The 12,285-nt window shown below is 24.0% G+C and overlaps 1 protein-coding gene across 9 annotated transcripts in view; it reads left to right on the plus strand.

Moving 5' to 3' along the window:
- LOC142222327 (CUB and sushi domain-containing protein 3) overlaps positions 1 to 12,285 on the plus strand; it is an 839,952-nt gene that overhangs the window by 721,341 nt on the left and 106,326 nt on the right. For 5 of the 9 annotated variants that reach the window (XR_012718306.1, XM_075292412.1, XM_075292415.1 and 2 more), the window contains one exon: positions 4,483 to 4,662. Coding sequence is in view for 5 of the 9 variants with exons in the window: in XM_075292412.1 (XP_075148527.1) it covers positions 4,483 to 4,662 (180 nt within the window). In the remaining 4 variants the exon portion in view is untranslated. Of the gene's footprint in view, positions 1 to 4,482; positions 4,663 to 4,794; positions 4,864 to 12,285 lie in introns of those variants that run through there. The other 4 variants (XR_012718304.1, XR_012718305.1, XM_075292416.1 and 1 more) reach the window with 4 other exon arrangements.

Here is a 12,285-nt window from a genome sequence, read left to right on the forward strand (position 1 = left end):
GTCCGTCCGTCCGTCCGTCTGTTGAAATCACGCTAACTTCCGAACGAAACAAGCTATCGAATTGAAACTTGGCACAAGTTGTTGTTATTGATGTAGGTCGGATGGTATTGAAAATGGGCCATATCGGACCACTTTTACGTATAGCCCCCACATAAACCGACGCTCAGATTTGGCTTGCGGAGCCTCTTGGAGGAGCAAAATTCATCCGATCCGGATGAAATTTGGTACATGATGTTTGTATATGGTCTCTCACAAACATGCAAAAATTGGTCCAAATCGGTCCATAATTACATATAGCCCCCATATAAAGCGATCCCCAGATTTGGCTTGCGGAGCATCTAAGAGAAGCAAAATTCATCCGATCCGGTTGAAATTTGGAACGTGGTGTTAGTATATGGCCGCTAATAACCATGCCCAAATTGGTCCATATCGGTCTATAGTTATATATATCCGATCCCCAATCACACAAAAATTGATCGATATCGGTTCATAGTCATGGTTGCCACTCGACCCAAAATTAATCTACCAAAATTTTATTTCTATAGAAAATTTAGTCAAAATTATATTTCTATAGAAAATTTTGTCAAAATTTTATTTCTATAGAAAATTTTGTCAACATTTTTGTTCTATAGAAAATTTTGTCCAAATTTTATTTCTATAGAAAAGTTTGTCAAAATTTTATTTCTATAGAAAATTTTGTCAACATTTTTGTTCTATAGACAATTTTGTCAAAATTTTATTACTATAGAAAATTTTATCAAAATTTTATTTCTATAGAAAATTTTGTCAAAATTTTATTTCTATAGAAAATTTTGTCAAAATTTTATTTCTATAGAAAATTTTGTCAACATTTTTGTTCTATCGAAACTTTATCAAAATTTTATTTCTATAGAAAATTTTGTCAAAATTTTATTTCTATAAAAAATTTTGTCAATTTTGTCAAAATTTTATTTCTATAGAAAATTTTGTCAACATTTTTGTTCTACAGAAAATTTTGTCAAAATTTTATTTCTATAGAAAATTTTGTACACATTTTTGTTCTATAGAAAATTTTGTCAAAATTGTATTTCTATAGAAAATTTTGCCAAAATTTTATTTCTATAGAAAATTTTGTCAACACTTTTGTTCTATAGAAAATTTTGTCAAAATTTTATTTCTATAGAAAATTTTGTCAAAATTTTATTTCTATAGAAAATTTAGTCAACATTTTTGTTCTATAGAAAAGCTTTTCAAAATTTTATTTCTATAGAAAATTTTGTCAACATTTTTGTTCTATAGAAAATTTTGTCAACATTTTTGTTCTATAGAAAATTTTGTCAACATTTTTGTTCTATAGAAAATTTTGTCAAAATTTTATTTCTATAGAAAATTTTGTAAAAATTTTATTTCTATAGAAAATTTCTATAGAAAATTTTGTCAAAATTTTATTTCTATAGAAAATTTTGTCAACATTTTTGTTCTACAGAAAATTTTGTCCAAATTTTACTTCTATAGAAAATGTTGTCAAAATTTTATTTCTACAAAATTTTATTTCTATAAAAAATTTTTATATATATAGCCCCCATATAAACCGATCCCCCGATTTCGCTTGCAAAGCCTCTAAGAGAAACAAATTTCATCCGATCCGGCTTAAATTTGGTACATGGTGTTAGTATATATTCTCTAATGACTATGCAAAAATTGGTCCACATCGGTCCAAAATTATATATAGCCCCCATACAAACCGATTACCAGATTTGACCTCCGGAGCCTCTTGGAAGACGAAAATTCATCTGATTCAGTTGAAATTTGGTACGTGGTGTTAATATATGGCCTCAAACAATCATGCACAAATTGTTCGAAATCGGTCCATAATTATATATAGCCCCCATATAAACCGATCCCCAGATTTGACCTCCGGTGCCTTTTGGAGAAGCAAAATTCATCCGATCTGGTTGAAATTTGGTACGTGGTGGTAGTATATGATATTTAACAACCATGCCAAAAGTGGTCCATAACGGTCGATAGGTATATATAGCCGATCCCCAATCACACAACAATTGGTCCATATCGGTTCATAATCATGGTTGCCACTCGAGCCAAAAATAATCTACAAAAATTTTATTTCTATAGAAAAGTTTGTCAAAATTGTATTTCTATAGAAAATTTTGTCCAAATTTTATTTCTATAGAAAAGTTTGTCAAAATTGTATTTCTATAGAAAATTTTTTCAAAATTTTATTTTTATAGAAAATTTTTTCAAAATTTTATTTCTATAGAAAATTTTGTCCAAATTTTATTTCTATAGAAAATTTTGTCAAAATTTTTGTTCTATAGAAAATTTTGTCAAATTTTGTCAAAATTTTATTTCTATAGAAAATTTTGTCAAAATTTTGTTTTTATAGAAAATTTTGTCAAAATTTTATTTCTATAGAAAATTTTGTCAAAATTATATTTCTATAGAAAATTTTGTCAACATTTTTGTTCTATAGAAAATTTTGTCAAAATTTTATTTCTATAGAAAATTTTGTCAAAATTTTATTTCTATAGAAAATTTTGTCAACAGTTTTGTTCTATAGAAAATTTTGTCAAAATTTTTTTTCTGTAGAAAATTTTGTCAAAATTTTATTTCTATAGAAAATTTTGTCAAAATTTTTGTTCTATAGAAAATTTTGTCCAAATTTTATTTTATCACAATTCTATTTCTATAGAAACTTTTGTGAAAATTTTATTTCTATAAAAAATTTTGTGAAAATTATATACGTACTTAATCGGCCTTTTTTAGTTTAATATATACCACGTATGGACTATCATATGCAATTTAGAAGACGGTGTTAGGAAGTTTTAAGATACCTTGCCATCGGCAAGTGTTACCGCAACCCAAGTAATTCGATTATGGATGACAGTCTTTAGTAGAAGAACGCAATTCATGGTGGAGAGTACATAAGCTTCGGCCTGGCCGAACTTACGGTCGTATATACTTGTTTTTTGTTTGTTTGCTATGACATCAATGAATGAATTTGAATATTTTTTTCATCGTGTTAAAAGTGCTGCAGAGTGGCATCGAATGCTTGTCGAGACATATGGTGATCATGGTCTATTAGAAGCAAGATGCAAAACATGGTTTCAACGGTTCAGAAATAATGATTTTGATGTGAGAAATTAAGAACATGGAAGGCTACCAAAAAGTTTTAAGATGCCGAATTTCAAACGATATCGGATGGATATGACACTTTGAGTCAAAAGAAAATGCCAGCAAACGATATCGGATGGATATAACACTTTGAGTCAAAAGCAATTGACAGCAATGTTAAATTATGCACAACAAACAAACGTTTAAAAGCTATGGGAAAGATCCAAAAGTGTGGAAAATGGGCGAAACAGACGGACGGACGTACGGACGGACGGACGGACGGATATCGCTAGATCGACTCATTAGTATAGCTCTTATAGCTGGGTAGGTTAGGTTAGGTTAGGTGACAGCCCGATGTATCAGGCTCACTTAGACTATTCAGTCCATTGTGATACCACATTGCTGGGTATAAAAACAATTTTATTGAAAGCCACTCCTTGAAAATTTATATTTATAATTATGATTAAAACAGGGGGAAACAGCTCTCAAATTTAGTATTTGGCTCGTAAACTCGATTATTCGTTAAGGCAACGATGATATCCGTGATCTTAACCAGATTTATTATCAAAATGTATAAAAAACTAGGTTAACTGTACTATAAAATGAATGTAATTAAAATGTGGCACAGTTTTAAAAAAAGTGTCACAAAAATGTCAAAGGTATAGCATTTAGTGGCACACCAAAAAAGTGCACAAAAGTATAGCCGCTTGAAAAAAAGACAAATTTGTCACTGAAGTGGCACAATGGTAACAGTGGGTGTGCTTCATCCAAATTTCATGTGCGATCAATTTCAAATTCGTTAAAGGCATTTTTGACAACAGGCTCCGAAGGACAGGGATCACAACTTCCGAAAGCAGGAATCGTTTTATCAAACGATATTGCATCATTTTCACTTTACATAGCCACCTTTATATTCAATCTCTATTTAATTTCGCACACAAATTCCTGGACGAGATAGTCTTATTTGTTTTTTATATTGTTTTAAATAAATATTATGTAAAAAATCAACTCGAGCACATTTAAAAGACTTTCCATAACTAGAATATAATCGTAAAATCCTAAAAAAATATATACAAATAAAAACCATTATCCATACATACACAATTAACAATCAAGTATGTTTGCCTATACCCCAGTATTGTATTCTCTTATTTATATACAGATACAGACTACCAAAACGTATTTTATTAATTTATATAACTAAATATAATTATATAAGCATATAAATATGTGTATTTATTATATATCCTATATATTTATAGAAGTATATATCTCGTAAAAAAACTAACATTTAAATATAATTTTTTAACCATTTTCCATAAATTTTTTGTCTTTTTCGAATTTTTTGTATCGAAAAAAATCTCAAAATAGGTACCACAAAAGCGCAGGCGGAGGATCACGGCGTTCTAATTATAACAACACTTCTCGTCGTCTCGTTCCTAATTTGTCTCCTATGCATACTCTATCACTCCAGAAGAAAACGTAGACAACAACTCCATCAACTTGGCCTACATCGTAATGCTCATTATGATTCACAAACTAGTGCAACCGGTAAGAATTGATTTAAGTTGGCTACACGTTTTTCTTAAAGCATTTTGTATATCCATATTTATTTTTTTTTTCATTAAATGAAAAATACTTTAATATGTTTTTAATTCATTTATTTTTTGTTTTTACTTTTAGTTTTTCGAAGATTTTAATTTTTTTGTTTGGGTTTTCTGATTTTTCTTTTGTGACTTATATTTAAAAGGTAAATATTATTTTAAATTGTTTATTAATTACTACATAAAATTAAAGATTTTTAAATGTTAGGTTAGGTTAGGTGGCAGCCCGATGTATCAGGCTCACTTAGACTATTCAGTCCATTGTGATACCACATTGGTGTACTTCTCTCTTATCACTGAGTGCTGCCCGATTCCATGTTAAGAGCGGCGTTCCACATTGCAGTGAAACCACTTAGAGAAGCTTTGAAACTCTCAGAAATGTCACCAGCATTACTGAGTTGGGATAATCCACCGCTGAAAAACTTTTTGGTGTTCGGTCGAAGCAGGAATCGAACCCACGACCTTGTGTATGCAAGGCGGGCATGCTAACCATTACACCACGGTGGCTCCCATTTTTAAATTTTTAAATGTTACACAGTTTCAATCACGAAATTGATTGATCCCACTAATTTTTAACTGAAATTTCTTCAATCACGGATATTATAATATCAATCAATAATAACTGTTCCAAATAAAATATTAACTGTTCCACCATTAACTGCCCAGCAAAAAAAGCGTCGCCAAAAAAGTAGTAAAAATGTTCTTTTTGGATCCGGCAGTGGTGCAAAATTGGCGCAGATGCGATGAATTTAACATGGGCTTGTCATAGAACGGATGTCCACCATTTCAACAGCCGTTGCACTGAATTTGCATCACTTCTTAAGGTGTGGTCCGAATTCAATGTTTTGGATGTGAATTATAATATTGTTTCATATTTGGCCAAATAAATAATTCTTATAATTTTGTATGATTTTTAATGGATTCTAACGCTTGTCTAAAACGTTTGACCTCAAATATTTTCAAAAAGTTTCAATTTTTCTAGAATGGATTTAGATTTTTTTTCGACAAAATTTAAATAATTTGTACCATTTTATTAATTCTTACTCTATTTTTAACCTATTTGGAACAAAAAAAATTACAATTTGTTATTACAAATATGAAAAAAAGCGAGATTTAAAAAATTGAACCAAAAGAACTTCCTGTGTAGTTAAAATAAAGAACATCTTTGGGAGGGCATTTTTGGAAGTGTTTTTAAAGTTGTGCCTTTAGAAGAACTTGCAATTTTTTTTAGCTGGGTGTTTAACTAATTCAGTTATTTTTTGTGATTGATTTTTATTTTGATTAAAAAATTAATGAACTCAATCAATTTTTTAATTGAATATAATTTTTTTCTGTATAAAGACCATTTTCAAGACCGTTAGAATTTAACTGTCAGTTAACAGAAAGTAAATTGCAAATATCTTCTTTTCCGATTAAATTTAAATGAAAAATTTTCAGCAGTAAAGTTCCTAACTGACTATATAGGAATATATAGGCAAGATGACAAATATGTCCATGTCCATTTTGCCAACATTTTATTTCTATAGAAAATAGTGTCAAAATTTTATTTCTATAGAAAATTTTGTCAAAATTTTATTTCTATAGAAAAATTTTGTCAAAATTTTATTTCTATAGAAAATTTTGTCAAAATTTTATTTCTATAGAAAATTTTGTCAAAATTTTATTTCTATAGAAAATTTTTTCAAAATTTTATTTCTATAGAAAATTTTATCAAAATTTTATTTCTATAGAAATTTTTTTCAAAATTTTATTTCTATAGAAAATTTTTTCAAAATTTTATTTCTATAGAAAATTTTTTCAAAATTTTATTTCTATAGAAAATTTTGTCAAAATTTTATTTCTATAGAAAATTTTGTCAAAATTTTATTTCTATAGAAAATTTTGTCAACATTTTATTTCTATAGAAAATTTTGTCAAAATTTTATTTCTATAGAAAATTTTTTTATAATCTTATTTCTATAGAAATTTTTGTCAGAATTTTATTTCTATAGAAAAATTTTGTCAAAATTTTTCAAAATTTTATTTCTATAGAAAATTTTTTCAAAATTTTATTTCTATAGAAAATGTTGTCAAAATTTTATTTCTATAGAAAAATTTTGTCAAAATTTTATTTCTATAGAAATATTTTTCAAAATTTTATTTCTATAGAAAATTTTTTCAAAATTTTATTTCTATAGAAAATTTTATCAAAATTTTATTTCTATAGAAAATTTTGTCAAAATTTTATTTCCATAGAAAAATTTTGTCAAAATTTTATTTCTATAGAAAATTTTGTCAAAATTTTATTTCTATAGAAAATTTTGTCAAAATTTTATTTCTATAGAAAATTTTTTCAAAATTTTATTTCTATAGATAATTTTTTCAAAATTTTATTTCTATAGAAATTTTTTTCAAAATTTTATTTCTATAGAAAATTTTGTCAAAATTTTATTTCTATAGAAAATTTTGTCAAAATTTTATTTCTATAGAAAATTTTTTTATAATCTTATTTCTATAGAAATTTTTGTCAGAATTTTATTTCTATAGAAAAATTTTGTCAAAATTTTATTTCTATAGAAATATTTTTCAAAATTTTATTTCTATAGAAAATTTTTCACAATTTTATTTCTATAGAAAATTTTATCAAAATTTTATTTCTATAGAAAATTTTGTCAAAATTTTATTTCCATAGAAAAATTTTGTCAACATTTTATTTCTATAGAAAATTTTGTCAAAATTTTATTTCTATAGAAAAATTTTGTCAAAATTTTATTTCTATAGAAAAATTTTGTCAAAATTTTATTTCCAAAGGAATTTTTTTTCAAAATTTTATTTCTATGGAAATTTTTTTCAAAATTTTATTTCTATAGAAAATTTTGTCAAAATTTAATTTCTATAGAAAATTTTGTCAAAATTTTATTTCTATAGAACATTTTTTCAAAATCTTATTTCTACAGAAAATTTTGTCAAAATTTTATTTCTATAGAAAAATTTTGTCAAAATTTTATTTCTATAGAAAAATTTTGTCAAAATTTTATTTCTATAGAAAGTAGTGTCAAAATTTTATTTCTATAGAAAATTTTGTCAAAATTTTATTTCTATAGAAAATTTTATCAAAATTTTATTTCTATAGAAAATTTTGTCAAAATTTTATTTCTATAGAATTTTTTTTTCAAAATTTTATTTCTATAGAAAACTTTGTCGAAATTTTATTTCTATAGAAAATTTTGTCAAATTTTTTTTCTATAGAAAATTTTGTCAAAATTTTATTTCTATAGAAAATTTTGTAAACATTTTATGTCTATAGAAAATTTTATCAAAATTTTATTTCTATAGAAAATTTTGTCAAAATTTTATTTCCATAGAAAAATTTTGTCAAAATTTTATTTCAATAGAAAATTTTGTCAAAATTTTATTTCTATAGAAATTTTTTTCAACATTTTATTTCTATAGAAAATTTTTTCAAAATTTTATTTCTATAGAAAATTTTTTCAACATTTTATTTCTATAGAAAATTTTTTCAAAATTTTATTTCTATAGAAAATTTTGTCAAAATTTTATTTCTATAGAAAATTTTGTCAAAATTTTATTTCTATAGAAAATTTTTTTATAATCTTATTTCTATAGAAATTTTTGTCAGAATTTTATTTCTATAGAAAAATTTTGTCAAAATTTTATTTCTATAGAAAATTTTTCAAAATTTTATTTCTATAGAAAATTTTTTCAAAATTTTATTTCTATAGAAAATGTTGTCAAAATTTTATTTCTATAGAAAAATTTTGTCAAAATTTTATTTCTATAGAAATATTTTTCAAAATTTTATTTCTATAGAAAATTTTTTCACAATTTTATTTCTATAGAAAATTTTATCAAAATTTTATTTCTATAGAAAATTTTGTCAAAATTTTATTTCCATAGAAAAATTTTGTCAAAATTTTATTTCTATAGAAAATTTTGTCAAAATTTTATTTCTATAGAAAAATTTTGTCAAAATTTTATTTCTATAGAAAAATTTTGTCAAAATTTTATTTCTATAGAAATTTTTTTCAAAATTTTATTTCTATAGAAATTTTTTTCAAAATTTTATTTCTATAGAAAATTTTGTCAAAATTTAATTTCTATAGAAAATTTTGTCAAAATTTTATTTCAATAGAACATTTTTTCAAAATCTTATTTCTACAGAAAATTTTGTCAAAATTTTATTTCTATAGAAAAATTTTGTCAAAATTTTATTTCTATAGAAAAATTTTGTCAAAATTTTATTTCTATAGAAAAATGTTGTCAAAATTTTATTTCTATAGAAAGTAGTGTCAAAATTTTATTTCTATAGAAAATTTTGTCAAAATTTTATTTCTATAGAAAATTTTATCAAAATTTTATTTCTATAGAAAATTTTGTCAAAATTTTATTTCTATAGAAATTTTTTTTCAAAATTTTATTTCTATAGAAAACTTTGTCGAAATTTTATTTCTATAGAAAATTTTGTCAAAATTTTTTTTCTATAGAAAATTTTGTCAAAATTTTATTTCTATAGAAAATTTTGTCAAAATTTTATGTCTATAGAAAATTTTTTCAAAATTTTATTTCTATAGAAAATTTTATTTCTATCGAAAATTTTGTCAAAATTTTATTTCTATAGAAAAATTTTGTCAAAATTTTATTTCTATAGAAAAATTTTGTCAAAATTTTATTTCTATAGAAAAATTTTGTCAAAATTTTATTTCTATAGAAAGTAGTGTCAAAATTTTATTTCTATAGAAAATTTTGTCAAAATTTTATTTCTATAGAAAATTTTATCAAAATTTTATTTCTATAGAAAATTTTATCAAAATTTTATTTCTATAGAAAATTTTGTCAAAATTTTATTTCTATAGAATTTTTTTTTCAAAATTTTATTTCTATAAAAAACTTTGTCGAAATTTTATTTCTATAGAAAATTTTGTCAAAATTTTATTTCTATAGAAAATTTTGTCAAAATTTTATTTCTATAGAAAATTTTGTCAAAATGTTATTTCTATAGAAAATTTTTTCAAAATGTTGTTTCTATAGAAAATTTTGTCAAAATTTAATTTCTATAGAAAATTTTGTCAAAATTTTATTTCTATCGAAATTTTTTTCAAAATTTTATTTCTATAGAAAATTTTTTCAAAATTTTATTTCTATAGAAAACTTTGTCAAAATTTTATTTCTATAGAAAATTTTATCAAAATTTTATTTCATATTTGTTGTTTTGATTTCAGCTTAAAACCATTGCGTTGAAAATTTTGAAAAAATTTTATTTCTATAGAAAATTTTGTCAAAATTTTATTTATATAGAAAATTTTGTCAAAATTTTATTTCTGTAGAAAATTTTGTCAAAAATTTATTTCATATTTGTTGTTTTGATTTCAGCCTAAACCAAACAATAAAAAATCTAGCAAGTCGGGTAGAATTCTACCAACTTTGGCCACGAGCCTACCACCCAAATTTAGTAATTGAATATTTAGAACTATATTTTCTTTCATAAATATAAGGTGACCGAACTCCCATTTTCATATCTCCAGCATTTGGAAGACGATCACCAGTCTCTTGGTGTTGCGATTCAAAATCTTGGTCTTATTGAAGCTAGTTGGATTTGATAAAATTTTAATTTTTAAATTACTATGATTTTCTACAGCAGAGCCTTTTGCTTTAGTTTTTTTTTTTTTTTTTTTTACTTGTATAGGGGATTTTTGGGAGGAATTTAAGTTTAAATTGTGGAGTTTTGTGGACGGAAACTTTATAATTTGGGGACAAGAGCCAGAAAAATACTGTCAACACTGCTATACACACACAAAAAAAAGGGGTTTTCAAATGTTCCAGTGCAAACAATAGGTGTATAGAATTAAATTTTTTAACACAATATTTTTATGTGTAAACTTATAATATTCCTAAATTAGAATAAAATGTTTGGTACATTGATATGTTATAATATATTATTTTTGGGAAATCATATGTTCATTAACATAATTTGTGTACATGTACACATGCACCGGAACATATGAAAAACATATGTTTTGTCCGTGTATGGCGGCTTTATATTCCATATTCCAAATATTTCATTATGGGTCCAAAATCACACTTTCTAGCATAATTACAAATTATTCTTCATACGAAAACTATTTTTTATCTACTTTTTTTCATCATTTGTTTTTTGATATTGTTTTCTCTTTATATTTTCATATTATATTATTAATAATTATAATATAACATTTTATGTAAGTGAAATGCATTATTTTAAATCGAACAAATAAAAACTTAAATCATTGCCAAGCTCATTATTTGATATATTTTTTTATTAATAAAGAATTAATTCATGTTGAGAATATTAAAACATGCGGTTTTGAAAATAATATCACATATATGAAATAATTTGTCGGGACGTAGTCTTTCATTATATTAAATACAAAATACAGTAAAAAACTGAGCTAGAAATTCTATTTTTACGTTTAAAAGAGGTGCACTTTCTAATTATTCATAAAATCAAGTAACATATGTACTTTGTTTTATAACCAGTAAATACAGCCAAAAGTTTGGCCGGGCCAAATCTTAAATAATGCAATAATTATTTTTGAAAACATGTCCTCGTAATGGATTGTCATATGTAACATAATGGGCAAATTCGATTAATATAGGATTTGTAGTAAATTATATGTACTTAAGAACTTGGTTATGGCCATTTGACGTCATAAATCCCAGCAAACAAGCGTCGCCAAAAAAGTAGTGATTTTTTTTTTTTTTTTTTAATTCGGAAGTGGTGCAAAATTGGCGCAGAAACAATGAATTTAACATGTCAGAAGACAAACCATCTTTTACTTACTTTTTAAGGTTCAATCACGAAATTAATTAATCCAATTAATTTTTAATTGAAATGTCTTCAATCACAGAAATCACAAAAGTAAATTAAAAAATTAATTGATACAATTAATTGTTGTGATTGATTTAAATTTTGAATTGATCCGAAGTGTTTGGGATTTGAAGTAAAAAATTTTGTGATGTTTTGCCAAACAACAAATTTTTAATATTTCTGTATGATTTTTAATGCATTCCAATGCTTGTCTGAAACGGGTTTTCTTATATATTTTCAAAACTTTATAGAACAGATTTAGCATTTTTTTAATTTAATTTGTACAATTTTATTAATTACACTAGTTTACACTGAAAATGTATATTTGATGAGAGGTGACTTTTCTTATGTATTTTGATCTGCTGAATTCGAAAAAAAATGTTAAAAATTTTCATGGAACAGTTTTTTAGATATCCCGTTATTTTCAGTTTTTCGCTCTTTTTCCACTAAACAAATTATAACTTGAGTTTGAAATGACCGATTATATTGCTGTTGGTAGTTAAATGAAAGGTATTGAGATGACGAAAACGGGTTTTCTCTCCATGTACAAAAAAAAATATCACCAAAATATTTCCAATTAAAAAGTTAATTGAAGTTGAATGTGTTTTCAATTAATAAATTAATTGATACAATTAATTTTTTAATCAAGATAGAAACATTAAGTTAATTAAGTCAAATTTAAAAATTTTTTATTAAAAAATTAATTGATACAATTAACGTTTTAAT

This window comes from Haematobia irritans, chromosome 1 (assembly GCF_050003625.1).
Source record: "Haematobia irritans isolate KBUSLIRL chromosome 1, ASM5000362v1, whole genome shotgun sequence".
NCBI lineage: Eukaryota > Metazoa > Arthropoda > Insecta > Diptera > Muscidae > Haematobia > Haematobia irritans.